The sequence below is a fragment of the Amblyomma americanum genome, chromosome 1 (assembly GCF_052857255.1).
Source record: "Amblyomma americanum isolate KBUSLIRL-KWMA chromosome 1, ASM5285725v1, whole genome shotgun sequence".
In the NCBI taxonomy this organism is placed as follows: Eukaryota; Metazoa; Arthropoda; class Arachnida; order Ixodida; family Ixodidae; genus Amblyomma; species Amblyomma americanum.
In genome coordinates, this window is record NC_135497.1 from 363,882,346 (window position 1) to 363,909,552 (window position 27,207).

The following is a 27,207-nucleotide window of genomic DNA, read 5'->3' on the forward strand; positions in this document are numbered from 1 at the left end:
AGTTCTTGCAAGGAAGGACGAAGAAGCTGACGTCGTACTCATCACCAGCTTATCTGATGTAAAAAAAAAAATTTCAAACTGAATCAAGACAAAGAAAAACATCAACAATGGCACTATCTATGGCTGAGGATACGGATGTAAATTGCTGCTATTATGACACGGAAGATTTTAAATCAAGATTTGGAAGTTTCAGGGGCAAATTCACAACACTACATTTAAACACTAGACGTATCAAAAACAAGATAGATGACTTCGAAATAGTTCTTAGTTCTCTCGCAATGAAATTTTATGTCCTATCACTTACTGAAACCTGGCTATCTGAAATGGATGTACCGCCCCACATAGATGGCTACAAGTGTATGAGTTTAAGTAGACAGGGGAAGAGAGGGGGAGGTGTGGCGCTCTATGTGATGAACAGTTTGCACCTCCAAGCTATAGATGAATTGACAAGGCTGGATGACGACGTTGAAAGCCTTTTTGTCAGGGCCTCAAATTTTTCAATTCGCGTTTTGTATAGACCTCCAGCGGGTGATATATCACATTTTTAAATATCCTAGATGATGCACTCTTACTGCTTCAGTCCTCAACTTCGTCCATCCTAATCCTCTGGGATGTAAATATAGATACAATATCAAGCAATCCAGAAACACAAGAATTTCAAAATGTCCTCAATCATCATGCCTGCACCAATGCCATACGACTGCCCACCAGGATTACTCGCGACACCGCTACCTCTATAGATGTTTGCATCACAAACACGTATTGTAGCCATGTTACTTCGGGTGTTATAATCAATGATATTTGTGATCACATGCCAATTTTTTGCCTCACTTCTTCAGCAATAGAAGGCAATTTATATCCTATAAAGTTTATGTACCGTGCAATTAACCAGGAGAGCCTTCAGAGATTCAGAGCACTTATTCAGCTAGAATTTTTGGAAGATGTATATGAAGAAACCAACGCCAATATGGCCTATAACGCTTTCTTGAAGAAGTTTTCTAAATGTTATAATGCACCCTTCCCATTGCAAGAATGTGATGCAAGGAGCGAGAAAATAAAGAAACCCTGGATCACTCGTGAATTGTACAAGAGAATAAGGTAAAAGAACAAAAAGTACCACGAATTTATAAGGTTCCAAGATTTAAGTGTACTCGTGGAGTTCAGGAAGGTTAGAAATCAATTGAATTCCGATTTAAGAAAGGCGAAGAACGCCCATTATGAAAACAGGTTCATGAATGTTCAATGTGATTCTAGGAAAGTATGGAACATCATCAACGAAGTAATTGGTAAAAGACGTCACCAACAAGACGTCACCCCCCCCCCCCCCCCTTGGACTTGTTCTAAGAAACAAATAAAGGAAAAAAAAAACTCCCCACGTTCAACCACAGAGGCGCGAACGTAATGGCACGGGACTGATTCTCCACCCTTGGAATTTGTCTCCTTCGCTGAATTCAAGTCTCCATGAGCGAAGAGGTTGCTCAGGGAATTCTTGAAAAGGTTATGCTTTCATAGGCACTCAAGAATCTGGAATTTGGATGTGTTTCAGCAAAATTACGACCCGAAGCACTCTACTGCCCTTTTGAAAAATTGAACGAAGAAGAGGGCGGTAGCGGTGTCCAAGCCGGGCTACTGAGATTATTTCGATTGAATACATTCGGAAGAGCATAGCATACGATCGGCGGGTCAAAAAAGCCAGCAGCGCAAAGCATAAAGTTGAGGAGCTGCTGCAAAACTGGAGGAACATGAGCTAGACGTTCACTGACAGCTTCCTGGACTGCATGCTTCAGCGGAGTAGCAGTGATCACCACGAAAGCCTTTTGTGTGAAGTACTGCTGATGCGTTAGGTTATTTTGTAGAAAAAAAATATAATCGCTGATACTTTCACGCAACGCAGAAAGCAGATCTTCAATAAATTTGCTGTGTCAACAAATTGTCGCTTGAAATGACAATAAAATTAGTTGCTCTTGTGTAAAAAATCTGACATTGTCGTTCCACTAACATCGTGTGCAAATTTTAGTGCACTAAAAAGTTGAAAAAAAAACTGGAATGTCACATGTTATTGTCACTACTGTATGTGAGATCAATTAAACATCCCGATGTTGTGCGTAGGTCATGAGGAACGCCTTAGTAGAAGGCGGTGGATTAATTTCAGTCGCCTGTGGTTATTTAACCTTCACTGACATCACAGAGCACACGGGCATGTTTCGTTTTCGCCTCCATAGAAATGCGGCTGCTGTTGCTGGGATTCCATCCCGCCACCTTGGGCTCAGCAGCAGAACGCTATGAGACGCCGCGGCGGGTCCTTTCATTCGTTTCATGCTAATCAGTATCGGTTCCACCCGCCGCGGTGGCCCAGTAGTTAGTGCGCTGGGCTACAATACCAGCCGCGGCAGCCGCATTTCGATCGAAGCAGAGCGCCAAAAACATGCGGAGACACTTACGCTCACCTTAAGAGTGTTACGCGATAGCGTTAGTGAGTTACATTTATTAGTTACACGAATTAGCGACACCAATTAAATACGCATGGCTGTACTGTAATGCGGAGTAACGACACTGTGTGAGACGAAATGATCATACAAAGCGTCCTTTTATCCTCACTGAACGAATGTTTCTTGGTGGCGTAGAGTTAGCGATACCGGTTCGCGACCCGAGGGACACAGGTGTTCGATTCCAGCACTTTACCAACCACTTTTTCTTTTAAGAGAAATCGAGATGGCTCTGACGTCACGATCCCCTTGGCCAATGAGGATTTTCGAGTCACGGCGCCACGCCGTGTTTTCGGCTGAACGGGACCCTTAAAACTGGCGCGTTAGAATGTGCCCGTGTGCTGTGCGATGACAGCGCACGTGGAAGAGCCCCAGGAGGTATCAATAAATTGGGAGCCCTCCACACGGTTTGTCTCAAAGCACATGCGCCGCTTCGGGGCCTTTGAACCGACAATTTGCAACTTATTTCAGCGTCGCTTTCCGCATAGTGCTCTTTGTGGCATTGCAAACGTATACCAGCGAAACGCTGGTTCCGTCTGTACATGTTTTGCACATGGCCCGTCTTTTATCTGCTCTCGGTTTCAAATTCCTCTTTGAATTGAAGCTAGGTTGAATAAGTGAGAGGCAAGTTTTTTTTTCCTTCCTCCCTTCCCTTACAGCTCGGTTCGGTGTCCTTAGAGATATGAGACAATTTCTGTGCCATTTTCTTTCCTCAAAAGATATCTTCAATTTCAACTTCCGACCATCTCCTCGTGTATACCGACGGCTCAGTGGCCCGCGACAGCTGCTCCCTTGCTGCGGCGGCCACCATCCCCGCCCTGCGACTGCACAGCCAGCAACACGCAGCCTTCCTGGGCTCCTCCACCACGGCGGAGTTGATGGGGATCCGGCTCGGGCTGGACCTGCTGCTCACCCTCGGCCCTCCGCCGCCCAGGAGTGCTCTGCTGTGCGACTCCCGCGCCGCCCTCAGCCGCCTGCAATCTAACGGCCGCGGTACCCCACTAGCGCGGGAAATTCGCTCGCGCATCGAGCGCCTCGCGCAGAGAGGTTGTGCCGTGCGTGCACAGTGGGTGCCCGGTCACTGCGGCATCGCCGGCAACGAAGAAGCTGACGACCTCGCGACCGCTGCACACCAACTACCTGCCAGCGATCTGCCCCTTGCGCTGGAGGACGTGCGTGCGGCCATCCACGACCATCTCCGAAAGCAGCACCCCGACCCACGCATCGCGGGAGGTGAGCGCATCGACAGTGTCACCGGCTGTCGCGCACTTACACGGTCACAACGTGCAATGATCCTCCGCGCGCGCATTGGCTGCGTGTGGCCCGGGGAACGACGGGTGCGTCACGGAATCGCGACGAGTGATGTGTGTGACGGATGCGGTGCAGTGGAAACACTAGAACACCTGCTCCTTTGCTGTTCCGCGTTCGCCGATGCTCGTCGCGATATGCTCGCGGCCTATAGGGCGCAGGGAATACTACCAGACTACATCAAGACGCTATTGTGGCCGCAGGGCAGTGCGCGCACTCGTGAGCGAACTTTGGTGAGCCTCTGTGCATTCCTCGAACACACGGGCTTGACGTCCCGTCTGTTCTCCGTCAGGTAGTTACACGCAGTGACCGAACGCTCCGCGAGTTCTACCTTGAACGATTAATATCTGGACGCCCCACTCCAGTTGTAACCAACACAGTGCTGTGCGCGTGTGTGATTTAATTCCTCTAAAATGAACTAATTACGCGCACAACCTGGACACATTTCTTATTGTGTAAATAGTTTGTACATATTACTTCTCCCCCTAACCTCTCTTCCTGTCCCCTCATCTCTTTCATTTCATTTCTCCATTCTGCCTGCTGTCCTTTATTTCCGCTGTCCCAGCTCAGGTGCTTCAGTATCGATGGCAGATGCCGGGACTAGCAAAAATCTTTTCCTTCCTTTTTACTATTATTTTTAATAAAACCACTACCACCACCGAAGTACCGGTATTCTGTAATGGCGAGAAATTTATACAGCAATCATTGTATGAGACCTTTGTTGGACTGGCAGGTGCAGTTCCATGTGACCGACACATATGAAAACTGTAGGCGACACAATGAGCTGTAAAGTTCAATAAGTGCTGCTGGACATTTAAGTTATGTCGAAACGTGACTGTCTGTGCAGAGGGCTTGAAAGTATTTTTGCTCTTCTGATAAGCAGAGGCAGTCAGCTTGGAGTGAAAAATAATAACGCAAACAAAACCACATAAGAGAATGGAATCGAATGAGTAATACTTTGTTAATTTCCTCACGGCTTGACAGAGTAGCCTATTCGGAGAGGCAGAAGGATTCACCGTTTGCACGACATGCAACGCTTTTTTTTAAAGCTCGCCTCTTCTTACTCGACAGTTTTTGAAGATATCATCACAGCAGATACAAGCTGTTTATTGAGTGTTTTACTTTCTGGCCTTGAAATATGCGAAACGCGGCTATAACGTCAGTGGTGCAAAGTGCGCTGACGCCATGGATTCTAAGACGACAGGCAGGCAGAATAAAAGGCTCGCGCGCCACGAGTAGACACATTTGTTTCCTTTTGCGCCGAAGGCCCAGCCGAAATCGTGATATAAAAACACCTGCCCTAGTAGAGAGCATCAATGAAGATCACGAGCTCCAACAACGTTCTTTCCAGCCTTGACCGCTAACCCCACTACGACACAGGATCCGTGATGGAACGAGCACGCACCGTTACGTATCTCAGCGAAAAGACCCAGGAGTTGAGAGAGCTTGCATTCATGCTTTGCATTGCTAAGACGTCTGAAACTGCCCGAAGCGTGCCGTAAGAAAAAATACAGAGAAGAAAGGCAGAAGGAAAGAAAGAATTAAAAAAGAAAGTAAGAAAGGAAAAGAAAGAGAAAGAAAGATTGAGAGGAAAAGAAGAAAATAATGAAAGGAAGAATGAATGAATGACAGAAAGAAGGAAGAAGGAAGGAAGAAGGAAGGAAGGACAGAAGGAAGGAAGGAAGGAAGGAAGAAAGAAAGAAAGAAAATGAAAAAAAAGAAGGAATTAAAGAAGGAACTTTAATGACAGCAGCGATTTCGGTATCCAGCGTTATTTATGAATATATTTTGTTCTGAAAAGAAGCTTCCAGATCCGTTCAGCACTAAGAGCGGCCCATCTGCTGAAAGAACTATCTCTTAGTCTTTGGATGCCTCGATGACTGCTGACGGCTCGCCCAAGGCATCACCGACACACAAAAAGCGGACGGAGAAGGCGTCAAAGTTATGATTCATTGCTAAGACCACGTGATGCGCATACGGCTCTCCACCGTTCCACATTGCATTAGCAATGACAATAAACGCAGAAATCCACCGAGCTGCACAGTTTCACTGAGGGTGTCTCATTTTTAGACCGAACCGCACTTACTTCACCTGTTGGTTGGCGTTGCATCTGAAGATGATGGTATTCAACGTCAGCGCGTTCGTGCTATGGAAGAACGTGGCAGAATACAGTCTGCATATAAGAAAAAAACTTCCACTATGCTAGGTTCCACAAAATGGCATTTTGATGAAGCACACTACGCTGATCTTCCATAGCATGATGTCGTGCACGATTGACTCATTCAGCGAAGAGTGAAAATTGAGGATAAATGGGAAGCGAAACCTATCAACGCTATAGTCGTAGCTATTTTTTTTTAGACATCGAGTGACTAGAGGAGACAAACTTTGAGGAGGCCGATATCCTAGCTAACATTTCCTCCAAGACGCTACAAGTGGCCGCTTTTCGCTCATATCGCCAAGCTCTGCCGCGAAAGTCAGCGCTGGAAAAGGTGGAGGACCTCAATAGTTAAGAGATTGCAAAGCAGAACTCTTTAGGAAAAAGTGCACGAGTAGTCACTGGGCAAGCTTTTGTGGCGGTCTTTTTCGTGCGGCCGCCGACCGAAGAAAGCCTGTGCTCGTTCATGGACTCAAATTCTTCCCTTCCCAGTCAAATCATGGCATGCAGCGCTGGGAGGCGACGGACAAGACCAAGGAATAGACACCACGGCCAACTAGGCCAGCATGTTAACATACTTTGCTCATTTTCTGTCCTAAAGGCAACAAGTCTGGCGCGTGATATTTCGGCTCACACACACAAAAAAAAGGTGATGCCACCAAGCTTCAAAAATATAAAATGTCTGCTAATCCAAACACTTTTATACAATCCCACTCACGCACACGTGCCAATTGGGATCGTCGCCTGCATAGTTGCTGGCACTCCTACTTCACAATGCTCTTAAAGGCACGCCTTCCTTACGCCGCTGTTATATATTAACAACGCACAAGGGAACTTTGAAAAGATGACAGGGCAAAAAACACTACTGGCGTTATCCGCTCTCTATTCGTGGCTATTCATATGCATTTGTCGATATGCCATTTGGGACTTCGACGAGGTTTCTTGTAGCTGTACTCTCTTAGAGGTCCACTTCTGAGATAGTCGCTGAAAATCTTCTCAGAATGTCCTAACTCAAAAATCACAGCAGGGTACCTTGGCCACTCAGTGAAATTGTGGAGAGCTTTGTGGGCGCATCTAGCTAAACTCTCTTTTATTTGAAGATCACAGTACGCAGCATGCCAGGATATGGTGTAGACAGAGCAATATACCTTGCCATCACTGCTTAACAGAAGGGCTGGTATTTATGTTTGTTAAGATATAGCACACACTGTGCATCCTGAGGACAAAATCTTTGCATTACTTAATGAATCATCAGCGGTCGGGGTTCGCTGGGGAGAGAGGCCTCCTTCCACGACCTTTGTCTACGTGCGCTGACGAGTCACAACTGCGTTGTCTTTTTAGGATGTGTTTACGGTAGGCAGCTCCCCGACACACCAGAGTTGCCGGTGACACGGAAGCGGAATGCTTTGTGCTAGAATCTCGGTTGTACCAGCCATCATTTACAGTTCCAGAAGACGATATTTTCTCTGAGCAGCTTGTGGTGAACCATCTGGGTACGATTCACATGATAAAGCTTCAGAAAAGGCCACTAACTACCGATTGTTTGGGGGAAGCCTGCCACTAATGTTTAAAAATAGGCATTTTCAGGTATAAGGCTGGCAGACGTTAGGAAACAGGTGTAACATGTTAACTGGTGGTTTGGTTATCTATTTCTACTAGTTATATTTTAAACTGTTGTAGTTAGGCGCTTGCTTGCAATCGGAGACATGTAGCTGGCCGTTGGCAACAGCAATACCAGTTTTGAGAATTTACGCACGTGACCACCCTTGTTGCTGCAGCAAAACATATTTTGGCTATATCGTACCCCCTTTCAAAAAACCCGCGGTTTTGGCGCGCGAAAAGCAACGCCCAGCACTACATGTCACCCCGTGGCGAATGTCCACGTGGCCTTCTCTGTCCCGGCGGTGCACACCGCTGCTCGCTGCTCCAGCTCACGCAGGAGAAGGTCGCATCCGCACCACCGCCGCCCGCGTTCGCGTAGCATCGGACTTTGCTGGCACTGGTGTCCGGTCGTTTTAGTAACGCGAGAGCTTAGAGATTAGCGCGCCTTTCAAACGCGCTATTAGTATAGAGGCTAGAGGACATTCCTAGCGTCGGGAATGGTCGTGAACGGGCGCTGTTTCAACGGGGCACCCTGAAATCGCTTTGAACGCATCAGCGTGTGGCACTGCGGCTCGTAGGCGAGCTACTACTCTTCATGGCGTGCTGATGAGCTAGGCGACTAGTAGGTGGCAAACACGCGAATCGGTCGCAGATGCTGCCTGCATTTCTTCGAAGCCAACAGGGCAGAAGCGACTTGATGGGCTAGTTATGCGCGCATGTTGTGAATTAAGCGCGAAGACTTCGAACACAAACCAGGGACAGGCACTTGCGCGACGCTTCGTAAATGCGATGTACTGGCCTGGGTCCAGCGTTGTTTTTTTTTTTTGCGATTCATGCACCTCGTTCTTTTCACATGCGGCTTGCATGGTTGGGCCTGCCCATTATGCGCTATGCTGACAAAACTAACGATAACGATATCACTCCGCATTGCATGTCGCATGTCGAAGAAAGAAAGGACGCGCTTCATGCCTCTGGGTGGCTGTACAAATTCGAACCTTTTGTTTATTCACGCGCCTTTCAATCCTGCTCGCTCGTTGGAAGGGCTGATGGCTGCCATTTTGCAGCAGCACGAAAGGCACAAAGACAAGGCTGCTAGGATAAGAGCATTTGAAAATGCGCTGCCAGATGCAGGATGCCTTCCAGAGTTTCTGTATTCGTGCTCATTTCGCTCATGGCAACCTACGGGAATATCATCGTCGTGTTGAACAAAGAAATGTACCGATGTTGTTTGTGGATGTGTCAGTCAGCTCGCTTTCATGTCACGAGTGCGTATATCTTGCTTGAGCATTCAGGCGAATTAAGGCAATAAAAAGACATCTGACGAGAGAGCTAATCATTTCTTCCATCGTCGCGCTTAACCATACTCATCAAAATGAATTGAGAAGCTACGATCGCGGCTTGAAGACCTTCGAGCGCAACAAGTTTCGTGCGACAAGTCTGACATGATCCACGCCAAAATTATAAATTTCCACGTCCTTACCAGGCTACATTTGTAAACAAACAGGGCTCAATAAGGAACTGCTGAAAGCTGTTGAAAATTATACGAAATATGACATCTTAGCGCTTATGATGACTCACGCCGTTAAGCTTTCAGCCACGCATTATGTTCTGTTATAAGAAGCATTGTAAAATTTTTGTGCCTCTGTCTGAACCCCCCGTTCGCGAAAAACGACATTGCTCAAAAACTTCAGGAATTCACGCGCGCCGCACACTTCAATGCTAGCGGAGTTGCAGCTTTGTTCTTCACACAGTTATACCCAAATAATTATTTTTCTTATGATTCGAAGCTCCTCCTGCAAGTGATACTGCGCTGCAGTGTCCTCAAAACATTCCACCATGTCAGAAAAGAAAGCAGTGGCAGCACCATACCGCACTCTCTATACAGGTGGTCCATAGAACTTTGCGACGACCATCTTTATTTTTTGTTTTTGAAAAGCAATCCTTTTTTTTTTCTAGACGCGAAATCACCTTGCTATTCTGTATAGTAGGTATTTGAAATGTAGCCGGCATCACTGACGGAAAGCAGTGCCGGACGCTTCGAAATATCCTGTGCACAATTGTAAACGGCGAGCTGCAAAGGGATAATTGCGATTTTTATAAGACCATCATGAATTTTGTGATATAGAGGGGCGTCTCTATGACTGCGCATTTCCTCTTTTTTTATACTTTCCTGAACATTATTTTGTAGCGTTTGCATTCATGCTTGTGGGAACTTGCTCCTAAAATGGTACTTTACACCGCCATCTTTACGGAAAGTGGAAGATTCCAAAACCTTACGGGAAGATCGTGAATACCCTTTAACGTTTCGTACGTCAGTGACCCAACGATAGCAAGAAAATAGCACTAACAGATTCAAGTTGAAAGTAGTGCTTTCACAGATGCCAGCCGGCGGTAGCGCCATTTTTCTACGCATAGCAGAGCGTTTCACCTCCGCCGGCGCGTTCACAACACTAGAAAACCTTCTAACCTCTATACGATTAGAACAGGGACAGCGCTCACACAAATGTTGTATTTTCTGAGTTTGACCGGGCAGAACATTGTTAATGAGCCCAGCTTTGCTGTTGGTAAACACACGTCCTAAAGTTTACTTTCACGCCACAGAATAAAAACAACATGGCGTGAACGTCATTTAGAAGAAAGAGTGTTTGCTCACACGGGAACACGGGAAGAATGCTTAAGGCTCAAGGTGACCGGGTTGAAATACGGCGGGGCACTGATGACAACGGCATCCAATTTTTGTTAGAAAAATCAAAACTGCGGTTCTTTCTGACTACGTCGATGTTTGTCCGACAACAGAAGACGTACTTATTGCTAAGAATATTTGATTAAATATTTTCTAGCCACACAATGCAGACCCGTGACGATAAGGCCATAAAGGACTCCGTGATACTCGTTTGAGGTGAATAGCGGTGTTGCCTCAGGGATCCGCGAAAGAAATATGTCTTCACGCACCGCAGTTTGGTTGCGTAGACGGCTGGGTGTAGCGATACCTGTATTTCATTTTCTGTCCTTTTCAAGCTTTTAAAAGCTGCGTTTTCGATTAAAGTAGCATCTTTGTCATTAGAGCACGGTAATCTATTGATTCAGGATGACTTCTATTTGTGCTCAGTGCACATTTAGCCTTTAGCCAACGAAGCTGATGCGGGGGTAAAATGCTTTCGCTATGAATGCTGCCTCATCATACCTATGGACGACCTGGCGGTGAGATATTGTAAACTCGTGGTAATTGAATTTCGGTTAGCTTAACATGCCGGTTATTGGAAAGAAATTCAGAACACTGGTTGCCGTGGTGTGTTTTAGAAAGCGATTAAATCAAGAGAATTTTGCGGGTTATGCAATCCTTAAGCTTGGAGGCCGAACATGCGGATAGAAAGAACGCAGTCAGAAAGAGCTAATAGTTAATAGTTGCTAATAGCTGCAAGGGTGCCCCTCACGAGGGACTTCATAATAAATACACAGTTAAATCGCGTTTACTCGATCCGTAAAAGGCCATGCAGTACTTTGGGTTAATATACTTGATTAAAAAATTTGGGTTTGTTGCCATAATCAACAAATTCTGAAAAAATCAAATCTAATTTAGCACCACTCAACGTTTCCAGATCATGCCCTTTTTCACCTTCCTATAATCTCCCGGTGTAAGTAAAGAGAACAGCTCGTAGCGACAGCTTCGACGTGGAAATTGTTCACGTGCAGGAATAAAGAAATTGATAAAGAAAGAAGGAATAAAGAAAGAAGAAAGTGCGTGAAATCAGTGATAAGAGCAGAACTTTGGGCCAGTTGGCAAATATGCTTGGTAGAAAATACAGGCTTGTCCTTGTGATTCCTCGTCTGCTCAACGTGTTTAACCGCTATTTTTTGCCGCGAATTCAATGCTCTTTTAGAAAAGAATGCCGTAAATGCAATGGAGCTTCGATGCTAATAACCAAAATGCACCTGCTCTAACTGCTGTCTAGCAAATTCGATCGTAGCCAGTGTTTTTTTCCCTCTCAAACCGTTGGGATTCCTCTTTCCTTCTAATCTCTGTAGGCTCTTTCGCGGGAATGCCTTCGCGCTAGAGAATAAATTCGCTTTCATCCTACATCTTCATGTGTCGTCCAAGCTCTTTACAATGAATTGTTTCTTCACGGTGCTTGCGTGGTTCAAAGAATGAAGAAACGTGAGTGAAGAAACATTGGAGACTCAAATGTACCTGTGAGTATAATTTGACATACCGGCTTAAATATTGTGCACGACTTTGATTATGACGGTCAATACAAACAAATCTCCAGGAATTCAAATTTGCGGTTATTAAAAGAACCTTGGGCACCGAGGAGTTCGAGTCAGCGCGAATCGGTTGTATGGGTATCCCACGGAATGTGTGCTTACAGCCATATCAATACATCTATGCAAAAGAATTTTTGAGCGAGAAACCTTTTATGAACGCAATTTTTTGATGTCATGAAAGATTTCGCTATAACAATCAATATAAGCGTAGATCACCTGGTAGTATAGAATTCTTTTTTTATATTAACGTTTTTGACATCGTCAAAAGCGTTCCATTCCCTTTTTATGGAAGTCTTACTATTCGATGCGATCGATGGAAACACTTTAAAAGAAAGGTTTGGCTACATATCAAAAGAATGGGCCATTACGTTTAATATTTCTGTAAAACTATCTTGTAATTTTTCAATCAAAAAATTTTTTGTCTGAAATTGTCAGACATGGCTACAACAAAGGCCGGCACAGCAATAAGTCGGATCACCAAACGCATGCGTTTGCGATCGTATTTCAACTGTCCTCTCGTAGACTGCGTAACAAACTGTTCCACAGTAGAGAATGGACACTTTTCCGGTCCTCGTGTAAACGTGCCAGCCTAGATTCCGAGTAGGGTAGCGTCAATACAGCGTTGCACGCCGCGTGAAAGTGAGGACGAAGCGTGATGTGAACCGTTCTTTCATTTTATTTCATGCTCTGTAGGAAGTACCCTAATATCTCCTGCAAGGAAATTTTTCTTGCGCTCAGCAAGACAGTGCTCATGATCGGAGGTAAGGAAGAAAGGAAAGGCGAGTAACCTACTGCTGCTGAGGTGGATACCTCAGCCGCGCTGTATAGGAATGAATGAAAAGATGGGCGATAGACAAAGAACTGCACCTGCAACCAGCGCATGGCGTGGCGACGGGCTGTAGTCTGAGGCTTTTCTAATAAATGCATGGCGCGAAAAAATTACGCTGATAAAATTACATCAAGGCGCCAACGGCAGCTTTATACAGTGGCACAAGAACGTGTGAACGCTTCGCTAAGGCCAAGAAGAGCGAGTAATATTCGCTACAGCTCATCAAGCAGCGAAATGATGCGGAGGGCGCTGAGCGCGCTGCCCAGCGCGAAAAAGGAAGCTGCTGAACGCGGCGGCACGTAAAGAACCAAAAGCGGCGAGGGATGCCAAGCACGCTGTCCACCTAGAAGAATGGCTCCTCAAGCCGCGAAGCCAGCCAGGGAGATCAAGCGCGCTGCACCGCCCAAAGAACAAAACGCGATGAAGGCGGCGGCACATACAGCAGTCAGGGAATATGACCGATTCCCGTTTGAAAAGAGTGGCTACCACCATCTATAAGTAGTCCTAAAATGCGCCACAACTTCCATGCAATGCATTCCATGCTTACACCTACTCGCGACGAGACAGGCGCCAAAGTGCTTGAATTGTGACTAGGCCTAACTGGGGCCACGGTGGTCGAGATTCGATCCCTCGACTTCGAGGTGAACGCGTCGCCTCTCGAGCCTCTAAGCCACCGCGACGGGCAGAAGCGTAGCGATAAGCACAGCATTCTGTCGCTTCTGCATTTTTCCAAAAGACGTGGAATTACCTGGACACTATGCTAAGAAAAGTTTTGGTTCGACGCGTGATGCGTGTGATCGACTGTGATTTCAGTTAAACACGTAAAAAGAGAATCTACACTGTATCGAAATACACCAGTTTGTATTCGCCAGCGATCAGGTCGATAAAGCAGGGCAGGTCTCTCTATACTACCGTATACGTGTCCTTATGTAACGCTCACATGGAGGAGGCGATTTTTTTCTTTTATCAATTGTCTAACAAATGTACACAATGTTTCCCTTTTTTTGGCTCGAATGCCATTTGCAGTTTGAATTTTGATGGACTTCTCATCAGAGGTCTCACTCTGCTCGCTGGAACAAAGGAATAACCACTTGAATTCTTTCCTTTCTTCAAGCGAGACAGCCATTCAAGCCGACCTTATGCGAAATGATTTTCAATGTCACTGTAACGTCTGTTTTTACCGTTTGGTATGGCGCAGAAATCTTGCATTTCAAGCTCATACAAGCTGCTTATTTTTTTCTATGCTTGACTTGACGTCCTTGCTAGCAGCAGCCTGCGAGCGAATGCGGACAAGGCGTCACAGCCGCAAAAATCCGGACAATGCAGATACTACGTGCCTTCGTAATAACTGCTATATGCCAATCAAATGTATCAAAAGACGAGTAAAAATAGAACAAACGAATAAAAAAGAAGTTGCATGGATGGAGCGCACGCAGCCGTTACACAGTGCAGGACGAGCACGCCGAGACGATAGCTAGTGCGCAAAGCTTGGATTGTTGCAATCAGACCCCACTTCGCTCCTCCAACCGCGGTGAACCAGGCGAAAATTCCGCAAGTAGTGTCGAGAAAACTCCCGCGACGCCTTCCCTTGTCCCTTCATATTTTAATATAACGCTGAAAGCCCGTGTAATACACGTTACATCGTCCGACGGAGTTATTCGGTAAAATTTTTCTAACACTTTCGATTTCATGAGTCTCACCTGTTCTTAAAGAATTCGTGTAGGTCTAAAGTGCCCATCGTCGTCTCGACGGTGAAGTTTGGAAACGTGTCCCCTAGGTTCACCATCTCTTCAAAGCCGATTTGGGCAGCAGCAGTGAACTCGACAGCAGTCAGTGACGCTCGTAAGTGAGAGCTCCCGATACGTGTATCTTTCGAGCAGGATTCGACCAGGTCCTCCCAACGCGATTCTGCCAATCGTGCGCCGCTCACGTCGTCGCGGCTCGCTGGACGCCATCGGCTGCTTGTTTGCCAATCAATATCAGTTCTAAGGGAGGGTTCATTTTAGGTCAGCTCGGAAATGAAGCGCGAGCATAGACGGACCGCCTCCCAGAACATGGTTTCCTCTTTTGTATGCTTTTTTGATCTATAATTGAGACAGTCGGCTCCGAAGAATGTTTACATATCTCAAAAGCTATGACTCACGTGGGGCTTGGATTTATCAGCGCAGTTTGACCAGCTGCTTTCTAATTTACTGCCCTGGAACCAATATTTGTTGAGTTCAGTATCATCCTCAAAACTAAACTTCAAGCGATGCTTTTATCTGGTTTTAGAGAGAGAGAGAAAAACTTTATTGAGGTCTTTTAAGATATTGGCGGTTCGGTCTTCGTCTTCATCGCTGTCGACGCTTGACCTCTTTCAGCAAGGTTGGGCCACTATTCCAGGGCTCCACTGAGCCTAGCTGCTTCGCTTGCGTGCTGCACCATTGCCCTTTGGGCAGTGAGCTCGCAGCTGGTGAGCCGGCTCTCCCATTGCTCCGCACTCGGGGTTTTGTGTTGGTGGAATAGCGTGGGGGTCGCCCCGTACCACGGGCATGTGTCCCTGAATTGTGTAGGATACATTTTGTGTACGATGTGTAAGTTAAAGAAAGTTCCCGTTTGCAGCCTCCGCCAACTAGCTGCTTCTTGCTGTGTTAGAGACTTATGCGGAGGAGAGTATCTAATCCTCCTTCCTCTGTGAAAATTCAATATATCCGAATATTCGATCTCAACGTATCTGGTTTGAACATTCGTCTCTTGGCACTGCCGTCGAAGTACCACACGTTGGTGAGTTCTGCTACTCTCACTGCATATAAAAAGTAAACAAGGCAGGTTAGATTTGATATGTGCAATATAGGCAAATAACTGTGATCACTGAAGACAAAAACAAATGGCTGACGGCTTAACATTGCTAAGCACGAAATATTGAGCGAAAGCGCAGTTTTTTGCTGGATGACACCACCGCCACGTGCCTCCAAGAGCAAATGAGGTGTCCACTGACCCAGAGCAGTTATTGCCTTTCCTTTCCTCAAAATCTACGGAATCTGGACCTTCCGATAGTTTTGAGAAAAGGAAAGGCGAATAACTGTTTCTCTTTGTAGGTGAACCCCCCCCCCCCCCCCCCGCCTACTGACAGCGCGATTGAGGTGTTCAATGACACAGTGAACCAGTTACACTTGTTACTCAGAGGCTCCAAACACATACAAAGACACACACCGGAAACCGGAGCAGTGCGGCTAGAAGTGCTTTCGCACCAAAATTATGATGCTCCACCTGTTCTCACTTCCCACTGTGAAAATTTTCGCTACTAGAGTCATATGAAGGGCGCTGTTTTTCGTAGAGGACAAGTTTGAAACAATTGCGGAGCGAATATCATGTCACAGACTTTCGGTGCATGCAAGTTTCTCCATTCTTCTAGACTTTTTCTCAGAAATTCAGAATCTTTACACAAAATTACTAACCCTCTGTATAATTAATTATTCAGACTTTAAAAAGCGCCAACAAGACTAAAGGATGACCAAAGTGTTATCTTCTTGTTTGCGCTGCTTTGCAAGCGCGAAACTACAAACGTGCCCATCTGGTAGTCCTTCAGTTGGTCCGTCTTTCTATTAGCTACGACAGTATAAAATGAGACTATTTTATACAGCCATTTTTGCACTCCGGCACGATTTTGTGAATCCACCCAATGGGTTGGCTCAATGGCTTTGGCCTTCGGAAGCTGGGTACAAGGTCGTGGGTCCGAATCCTAGGCGCGGAAGGCAGTTTAATGGAGTGAAATTCAAAACACCCGTGTGCTGTCGATGTCAGCCCACTTGAAAGAGCCCCAGATATAAAAAAATCCCGGCTCTTCTTTTCGTAGAACGCCGTCTCTCATAGCCCATATGTCGCTTCGGAACGCTAAGCGCAACTTACCACATATATTAGAATTTTGCGACGTTCGGTACCTTATATGCGGAGATGTCACAGGGCTGCGCGACTTACAAAGCTTTCGCAACGTGTGGAGCAGCGGCGCCATCTCTCGCTATGAAGGTGTAACTTGACCGCTTCGCCATTGCTTTACCGCCGTGTAAACGGCAGGAATTTCAAAGCCCCGGTAGCGTCGACAAGATGTGTCATCAAGGATCTCCCTCAGAAACAAAGGCCTGCGAGAGCACTGTCTCCTGAGATTTGTACAAGCATTCATAGTGAGGAAGATAGCATACGCGACTCCATTTCTGAATCTTAGTCTGCAAGAGGAGGAGAAAATAGACAAATTTATACGAAATGCATACAAAGAGCTCTCGGCATCCCATCGAACTCCTCAATGGAGAAACTGCTTTGTATGAGAGTCCACAATACCTGTGCGGGTATACCAGGGCAGTAAGAGAAGCGCAAATTTGGAGGCTTAGCTCCTCAATAGCAGGCAGGCAGATCCTAAATGGCCTAGGGGAGAGCGAGAGGAAACCCCTGTATACTGCAGAGCTAATCCCCTTAGACATACGGAAGCATCCCAAGATTGCCAATATACCTAAGAATATGCACCCGGAGCATGATAAAGAAAGGAGAAGACGTAGAACTCGAACAATAATGAACAATCTTGCCCGGAACCGGCCGGGTAACATATCCTTCTGCGACGCAGCCTGTGGGTCCGATGGCGCCTCCGTCATTGCCGCTGTTGATGGGAATGGGGAGAAAGTGACTGTAGCATCAGTTAACACTAGGAATGCGTTAGTGGCAGAGGAGGCTGCTATTGCCCTAGCGTGCGTCAGTACCAAAACCAAGATCATCTTGTCTGAGAGTAAGGCAGCTGTTCACAACTTTTGTAAGGGGGTGGTCTCCAGTCAAGCCGCCAAACTACTAAGAAGATAACCCTCAAGCAGAGAGGTCTCCCTCATATGGGTTCCTGCTCATACGGCATTCCGGGGAATGACGCTGCTCACAGCTTTGCTCGGGAATTATACATCTGAGCTGCTCTGGAAGTGCGCCTAAGTGGGAATAAAGACCCTCTCATAACGTATAAAGAAATAACCGAAACACCTAGACTGGGTAGGAGAACATTCATTTCGGGATAGGTCACTCACTCCAAAGGAGTGCAGGGCCTGGAGGAGGCTTCAGGTCAACAGATTCTTTCCGTACTCTATACTACACGATGAAGACACTGTGGAGCCTGAGCTCTGCAGTAGTTGCCACAGAATGACTTCGCAAAATCACTTAATTTGGGAGTGTCAGGATTCTCCTGGGGCTAAATCACAAAGTATCCCAGACCTTGCCACCTGGGAAGAGCTGATCCGGAGCCACGACCCGGATCAGCAAAGATTCATCGTCCGTCAGGCGGAGACAGCTTACTACAAGACTCTCTCCGCGGTCTCCGGTGCTGAGAGCCGGCTGGGAGGCACCCCCTCCTAATGGCTGCGCCCCGACCGTGAGGCCCCATGATGACAAAAATAAAGTTCATTCATTCATTCATTCATTCATTCATTCATTCATTCATTCATTCATTCATTCATTCATTCATTCATTCATGTGTCATAAAGGCGCGATCTCCTATCGGACTGTAGATAGACGGCGCTGCTGTCTCATAATCGCCTTAGATGCGCAATGCAGGCGCTGGGGAGAGCAAAGGACGCGGGTCGTGCGGTCTACTAAGACGGCACTCTCTCTATGGAGTCGTGCTATGTTGCGTTTGAAAACATTCTCGCCACAGTTCCTCTCTCAGGAGCATCCGAAGAGATGGGTCCAGCGAAGTTGGTGCGTTCACGAGAAGAAACAGGAGAACGTCGTCGTGAGCGCCAGTCCGTGGTTAGGACCCATAGGAGCGGGTCATAGACAGTGGCGTCAGGAAGGGGGTGCGGTCCGCACCGGGTGCAGAGCTCAAGGGGGTGCAGCTGCAGCACAGAAGAGGGCGTGGAGCTAATGGAAGTAGCAGCAGAAGCCAATGGCAACCACCTAGGGATTACGCACGCAGTGCCTTTCTTAACTGCGGACGAGCTCAGTGTTTCAATTCCGAAACTCGCAGCCTTCTCTGAATAGTTGTCGGATAGCAGAATTTAAGGCGAAATACCTTGACTATGGGGACAGCTTGATGCGGCATGCATTGACCTGGATGAGGCCAAGCGTTGCAGTTCTTTACATTCATCCCTCAGTATGATTTTTTAATCTTGCACAACCTTTTCACTAGACGTTGAAATATTTCTCATGATATTCCTGCCTGGGCGTCAGGAGTGGGTCAGGGATTCTAATTTGCAACCTATCAAAAACGACTTCACATCTACAATGGAAACGTTTACGTTCTCAGTCTTGTAGGGTCATCCGTTGAAAGCAAACTGGCAAAAAGCATCAGCTTTGAAGAAACGATTAGTAGCTTTGCTGCCCTCATTGTGAGAAAAAAATAGTTACTTTTTCCTCCACACATCCATACAAACACTGAGCAATAAGACAGTAATGACTTATTGACATCCACCCAGGCGCTGCCATACGGCTACAGAGGAAGGCTAACATCTTCCACAGAAATATCGTAGTTAAAGAAAAATTTGTCCCGGTCCGGGGTTCGAACACGGGACCACCGCTTCACCAGAGCAGCCGCTGTACCAACTGAGCCAACAGGGACGGTAAGCTTATGGTAGGGCGAGAGCGAACTGATCAATAACTCGAAGTAGGAACAGGGTTGGTCAAATGTTTAGGGGAATCCCCCATGGTGGAGGGAATTGATCAATAGCTGCAATAGCTCCCTTAATTGCAGATCTACTCCACTTTGCGGGATTCCCCTAAACAGTTGACCAAACTATCAGTGAGTGAACTCGTTCACCAAGTGCCAGTAGTTGTCTATCTGCATATACGAAGAAAATTTTCTGAGAAAATTGAATTCCTACTTATCAGTGTCATACCCTTTTACATCAAAACACTAATTCCATTTCATCTTATATGGTTGTCCGCAGAACAGAGGAGACTTCTCGGTGCTGAAGGAACCTTCTTCATACCCAGGAATTCGGGACAAAAGCATCTTTGGGCAGGAAACCGCTTGTGAACGCCATTTTTTTTTCATATAATGTAAGATTTCGCTATAACAATCAATGTATCCGCAGATCACCCGATGACAGCCTTGAATTTTTTTTATTCCCGTTATTGGCTATCGCCAAAAGCGTTCGCCTTCGGTTTTCTATGGCAGTCTTAACTGATCGATGCGATCACTGGAAACACTTTAAAAGAAAAATTTTGCTACATATCAGAATATTTGACCATTACCTTCAATATTGCCATAACAGTGTCTAACAATTTTCCCATTTTCAAAATTTTTGCCCCAGAAAGCTGGACTTTACCGCTTCTTTGATTGCATTGCTGTCAGGAAATCATTGCCCACACATAATTTTTTTTTTTTTTTGGGGGGGGGGGGGGGGGTTACGAAGACAAAGTAATCACCGGCGCCCAGACCTGAACAGCAGTGCCAATGCTTAAGCTGTATGAAGCCGCGCTCCCAGATAGGTTGCATTTGCGAGACTGGTACACTGTTGCCGTAACGCATTTGCCAACTTCACCCGGCATTTCGCTTTGATTTCTCCCGTAATGCCTTCCTTATTGAAGCATACGTTCTCCCAGTCATCGTCCTCGATGGCGTGCATTTTAGTAATTAAACACGTCCTGTATTCTAAAAGGCTATTGCCGTAATCTTTCCGGCTGAAATTTGCGCACTAAATTTCTTTAGATAGAGTTGGGAACTCTAATGCTTCCATTACACGAAGTTCGAAATACTTTGATTTCTGTCTAGTCAACACTTAACTACATTTGCCATCCCGTGTACTTTCGTACTTAAATCGGACTGAAGTGCTAGCGTGTACACCTCCCGATGTGTGTCAGCATACTGGAGTACACGACTTACCGGACATTCTGAAGGTGTTAGTTTGCAAGTAATAAATAATTTTGCCTTGTCATTCTTGCATTCTTGTCATTCTTGCAATTTAGCTGTGTTTTGGTATCCATCTAAACTCTCTTGAATGGTTGTTTTTTATCTTGCTTAAACCAACGGCAATAAATTCAGTTTTCTGTATGTTCCACGGGGCCTTGTGCCATTCGCCGCTTCAGTTGTCGTTGATGATTTTTGCGTAATGAGTACACGCGTTTCCATATGCTAGGAAGGTGTTTGCATCAGCTGATCATTGGTTTTTCTCTAGGTATCCCTGCAGATATCATTTCAGTGATTCTATATATCTTGAAATAGTTCTTGCACGGTTGCCGTTATAACTCTTCCTAGCTTTTCCTACTTATATAGTTTGAAACCTTTTAAACGTTCACGCCATATTTGCACTTCTTTTCGCCCTGTCAGTGGCCACATTCATCCATGTCTTCAAAACACTGTTCTGTTTATCTCTTAATTAGTACTCCTTTGCCTAAAAGCAAATTTCAGAGGTATTATTTTTCTGGCCGTGGTAATATGGACATGCAAATATATTCACCAAGTGGATTTTGAATGCAAGTGCTCACTGAATTATCTGTCGTATGGTATGCAGCAAGCTCAACGCTCTTCCCCAGTGCAGGGTAGACAACCGGAACACCTTTCTGGTTAACATCCCTGCCTTTCCCTCCTCCTCTTTATCTATCTCTCTATCAACGCTGAAGCGGAGAACAGCGATAGCGCAGTGCACCGCAAGAGAAGGGAGAATTGGGGGGAGGGGGAGGGGTGTGACGCGCTGGCCACCGCACCTTCTGCAGCTAACCCTCGTGACGCAACTGACTTTGCCCTCTCTCAGTCGAACGTTATCGTGAACGCGAGCGAAAGCGACACCTGCATGAAGCTCCGGGGTTGAGTGCTGATTAAGCGGAGCGAAAGCCGAAGGTTATAGGATCCTTGCGTGCGAGCTCGCGATGCCGAGAAGACGAGACAAGCGCGATGGTCCGGTATGCCGCGATTCGCGATTCGCGACATGTCAGCCATGATGGGCGTTTGAGCATCATTTGAACGCTAACGCCGAACGTCAATTCAAAATGAGCAATGGCGTACTTAAAGCCTAATACTATAGACAGCTTCGGGGACTCGCGCGCGCCATTGGTGCATCTCGGATTTAAGCATTCGCTTTAGCCTTCTGGATGATTATATCTCATTCGCAAACGTTCATTACAGGATTATTAATGTCTGCAGTGCCCAGTGGTTTTGTAAATACAGAACGAACTTTTTCTGCCTTTTGTTTTCGAAAATACGGGGTGCGGGTACACAACAACGGTCAACCCATGAAATGGCACATATGCAGGGTTGAAAACTCGAGGATGCGCAACATTTTGTATTATCGTAATTCTAGCTTCGGCACAAACTAGCCGCAGCAAAGAGGGGAAAAGTGCTGGGAAACGCCTCCAAGAAACTTTGGTAAATTGGAACGGAAAAGGCAAAGCGAATAAATTAGGAGCCAGAAGGCAAAAGAGAAATTTCTCAGCGCTTCAGACCTCTCTCCCCCTTACAACCTCCTTGCAGGTGATTATGCACCATTGACAAGCGCATTGCAAAAATCTTCATCTACGTGGCTAACAACCCGTGACATGTGCACCGAAGAGGAGAGAACATTAGTGCGGTGAGTCTTCGAGGCTGGGCAGAATCGACGTCTCTTGCTCTTCTTGCATTATGAAGTGAAGCGAGAAGGGCCCAGTCGCAAGTGACCCATCTCTCATTGACATTTTCATAAGCCGCGACTAGACTAATCGAAGTCAGGATATCGTCATTTCCAAGTATACTCGCGCGTATTGCCGGCCATAGGCGGTCGGTAGCCGCTGGTGGTGTAGTTTTGAAAAGGGCGTCTTATATATAGCAGCTCGTTACTTTGCTCAATAAAGGTAAATTTTCGCAGCGCTAAAGAAAGACGTGCAAACAAACAGACAATGAACAGGACGGGCGCTGTTCCAACTAATTTAGTTCTGTGAAACAAGGAATCCAGACAACTCTCTTCACCAGCGCCAAAAGTTAAATGATGAATAAAAAAAAAGGCAAAACTTTTACGCGGCCGGCAAGCGCCTTATCTTTGCTCTGGGATACAACCCTTCTCCACTCAAACTAACCAGGCTCCTTTGGCCACTGAAAAGAGATACCGAGGTGCCACAAATTCAAGAAGAGCCCAGTCTTTTGATAAAAAAATGCTTCCAGCAATCTATGAACGAGGGGCTACTTGATGATCTCCGGGGTTTCCTGGGCGACTTCCTGGAGCCAGCCAGCAAAAAATGTTCTCATCTTACACGTTCAGGCCATCCTGAATAGCTAGAAAAGAAAGGCAGCGCTTTGGAACAAACAGCAAACTGATTATTTATACTTCAGACCCTGGAGAACACCATGATGTCGCGTTTTTCCCCACATGTAGTCTGCTACTAAAATAATTTTCCAGTAAGAGCACGACGAGCGAACTATGTTAAACTTTTCATAACTTAAGACAGTAAACTAATTACACCATTCAAATGGTTTCATTTATCTAGCGCACTTTTTAGGTTGTGTTTCGTAGTGCCAAAATAAGTGGCCTGTTTTCACGTTCTTGTAGGCTCACTACGAAGATTTTTTCCTCAGCTTGGGGAAGACCTACCTCATCAGTATGAAGTTGAGTTGCAATGCATATTTGGAGGGTTTTTGTAGCTGAAGATGGAATATTTTACTGCTCGTTTCAAAGTAGGCGGCGCTAAAAAAAACTTAATACCGTGTTTTTCCTCATGTTGTATTTCCCCCCGCTGTCCCTTACGAACAGTTTTTTTCCTTCAGTTGTACGGAATGTTCTAAAATAGAGAAGTTGCTCCCAGGAAATCTTTCACATCCCAGTAACACTCTTCGCCTTCTATGCCACTATAACGTACACAAAACTTATAGCGCTGTATGTGTCGATCTTGTCAACCTCAACCTGTGTTCCTGTTCTGTGTATCCGCTTTTTTTTTGATACTGCAAGTCCCATCAGGCACTGTAACAGGAAGCGCTGTGAATGATACAACTAGGTGTAGTGCATATCTTGGTATGTAAAACAACTTGAACAATAACATATGGCAAAAACAGTTACAAAATCGGTTAGAGATTCAAGTTGAGTTACAAATAATAGGCTGCAAACATGGTGACAAGCATACCAAAAAAAAAGGAAATCGGCTGCCGTTAGCGCTGTAATTTCAGTCTAGGCACAAACAAAACGGCAAAAAACAGGGCAGAATACGAAAGTGTGGAAAATGAGAATAACTACTGGGAAACAAACAGGTGATCTATAACCAGTGCACCAAACTCATCTAATAATGAGCTGTTAAAAATATCTGTGTTTAGATTGTTCCATTCGCGTGTAGCTCGAGGAAAAATTGAGTATTTGAATATGTCAGTAGGGAATGGAAACTCGTTTGATTTGTGTGTGATGTTGTGGCGGGTCTATCTGGTCTTTGTGGTCGTTATGTATTTTGTAGCGGGTACTTTTATTTGGTTCTGTATTAGCTGATACATAATTTTAACTCTTGCAAACTTTGCTCTGTTGTCCAGGGTTTGGAGTTCTGCACGTTATAGTAATTGTGTTGGTGAGTCTGTGAGGGAGTGTTTAGTAAATACACATCTTAGTGCCTTTCTCTGCACCCCTTCAAGTTTTTTAATCAGCTTGTTAGTAAAGGGAAACCAAACGTTGTTGGCGTACTCTAGGATTGGTCTGACAATAGTTTTATATGCTAGTAATTTTGTTTCAGAGGGTGCTAGTTTAAGGCGTCTGTTAATGAAGAAGACTTGTTTTAGTGCATTAGATGTGATGATGCTAACCTGCGAATCCCATCTGAAATCAGAGGTTAGTGTCACACCAAGGTACTTATGCTCAAGGACTGATGCAAGATGAATATATATTAAGCGTGTATTGAAAAACTGATATGTGTTTTTTTCCTAGTTATAGATAAAGGAACAGATTTATTTAAATTGATGCCCATCTGCCAGTCCTGATGCCGCTGGGACACTGCTGTTAAGGCGTAATTTAAAACTATATTGTCACGAGGTGGTGACGGGAACTCCGCCGGGGTCACGTAGCACCGACTGGGGTCCGGTCTTGAGGAAGGCACAGAGCAGCTCGTAAGAGGATACTTTAATAGGCTGGCTTACGCCCACTAAGAACAGCTCTGAAAACTCAGCGGCGGCGATAGCAGCGAACGTGCTCGGCGGTCGTCGACTAACAGAATGCCCGCCGCTCTTAGCCGTGCTCGATTTTAAAGGCGGCAAGGAAAGTTCCAGAACATAGTAGGCACACTTGCGCGAGGCTAGGAAAAATCGAGATAACTCTGGTCGCGTCTCGCGTCCCAGAAAATTGATAAAGCGGCGTGCCTGCGGCGATAAGAAGATCCCCCAAGCGAAGCAGCGCCGGGGGGTGACTGAGCAAAAGTTCGCCCCGCGAGCGAGAGCAGCAGGTTCCAGACAAAAAGCAAGCTTCGTGGCATTACTCCCCCCTTAAAGAAGCATCGACCCGATGCTTAAAAACAGGGATAACGGACATAAAGATACAGAGCATACAAAATAAATACTCATAATGTAAGCACAAAGAGTCATTAGCGCGAATAGTAAGGCTTCAGACGGGCGACGTGGACAACTTCTGAGCGCGTGCGGCGTCTCTGGGATGCTGTAACTCCGTCAGGGACGAGTTCATAGTCCAGATTACCCAGTCTGCGAAGAATCCTGTACGGGCCGAAATAGCGGCGCAGAAGTTTTTCACTCAGTCCGCGGCGGCGAATCGGCGTCCAAACCCAAACTCTATCGCCTGGCTTGTATTGCACTGCGCGTCTTCGAAGATTGTAGCGTCGGGCGTCGGTGCGCTGCTGGTCTTGTATTCTCTCACGGGCAAGTCGTCGAGCTTGTTCTGCGCGCTGCAGGTAGGCGGCGACGTCGAGGTTTCTTTCGTCGGTAACGTCGGGCAGCATGGCGTCGAGTGTGGTCGTGGCCTCCCTCCCGTGGACGAGACTAAATGGTGTCATTTGGGTGGTCTCTTGCACAGCGGTGTTGTAGGCGAACACCACATAGGGAAGAATGACGTCCCATGTCTTGTGTTCTGCGTCTACGTACATAGAAAGCATATCGGCGATGGTCTTGTTGAGGCGTTCTGTAAGCCCGTTTGTCTGCGGATGGTACGCAGTTGTTCTCCGGTGACCTGTATGGCTGTGCTGCAGAATGGCCTGGGTTAGCTCCGCCGTGAACGCTGTCCCCCTGTCTGTTATCAGTATTTCGGGGGCGCCGTGTCGTAAAAGAATGGATTCGACGAAGAATTTGGCGACTTCTGCTGCTGTGCCGTTCGGGAGGGCCTTTGCTTCGGCGTACCTGGTGAGATAATCGGTCGCCACAATAATCCACTTGTTGCCCGTCGTTGATGTTGGGAAGGGGCCAAGTAGGTCCATACCGACCTCCTGGAAAGGTCTTGATGGCGGTCGAATCGGCTGCAGGAACCCTGCTGGTCTTTTCGGTGGCGTTTTACGGCGTTGGCATTCACGACAACTCTTAACGTAGTGCGCGACGTCGGAGGATAGACGAGGCCAGTAATATCTCTCTTGTATTCGGCGGAGGGTGCGAGTAAACCCGAGGTGGCCAGCCATTGGTTCGTCATGCGAAGCCTGCAGAATTTCCTCCCGAAGGCTCTTCGGGACGACGAGAAGGTAGGCGGGCTTGTTCGGTGAGAAATTCTTCTTCACGACGATCCCCTGTTGCAGACAGTAGGACGATAGTCCACGCCTGAAGAGGGCAGGAGGTGAAGGAGACTTCCCCTCAAGATACTCGTACAGGCGCTGTAGGTCAGGATCAGATTGCTGCTGTCGTGCGAAGTCGCTGGAACTTAGCAGTCCAAGGAAAGCGTCGTCGTCATCGTCTTTTGGCGGCGTGTCGACAGGGGCTCGTGACAGGCAGTCAGCGTCGGAGTGCTTTCGCCCAGTCTTGTAGACCACCGTGACGTCGAATTCTTGGAGGCGCAAGCTCCATCGAGCGAGACGGCCAGAGGGGTCCTTCAAGTTAGCCAGCCAGCACAATGCATGGTGGTCGCTCACAACCTTGAACGGGCGTCCATACAAGTAGGGACGGAACTTCGATGTAGCTCAGACGATCGCAAGGCACTCCTTTTCAGTGGTAGAATAGTTCGCTTCTGCTTTCGACAATGAACGACTTGCATATGCTATTACTTTTTCGACTCCTTCGTTTTTCTGGACGAGCACGGCGCCTAGACCAAAGCTGCTTGCGTCGGTATGGATTTCTGTCTCGGCGTTTTCGTCAAAGTGCCCTAGCGCCGGTGGGGACTGCAGGAGACGCTTAAGTTCGTTGAAGGCTTCCGCTTGTGCCGAATTCCATGTGAATGGTACGTCTGCCTTGGAGAGCTTGGTCAGAGGTTCCGCGACGCGCGAAAAATTCCTCACAAAGCGTCTGTAATAAGCACACAATCCCAGAAATCTGCGGACCGCCTTCTTGTCATGAGGCTGCGGGAAATTGGCAATGGCGGCTGTCTTCTGCGGGTCGGGGCGCACGCCGTCCTTGCTGATGATGTGGCCGAGAAACAATAGTTCGTGGTAGGCAAACCGGCACTTTTCAGGCTTCAGGGTAAGTCCGGATAACTTGACTGAGTCGAGTACTGCCTTCAGCCTCCGGAGGTGTTCCTCGAAGCTCGTTGCGAAGACTACAA

General features: G+C 46.6%; 1 protein-coding gene across 1 annotated transcript in view; it reads right to left on the bottom strand.

Moving 5' to 3' along the window:
• The window catches only part of LOC144100951 (peroxiredoxin-6-like), a 50,310-nt gene extending 35,881 nt beyond the window's left edge, over positions 1-14,429 (bottom strand). The window contains exon 1 of the mRNA XM_077633887.1: positions 14,344-14,429. Coding sequence (XP_077490013.1) covers positions 14,344-14,429 — 86 coding nt within the window. The remainder of the gene's footprint in view (positions 1-14,343) is intronic.
• Between the last annotated feature and the right edge of the window lie 12,778 nt (positions 14,430-27,207).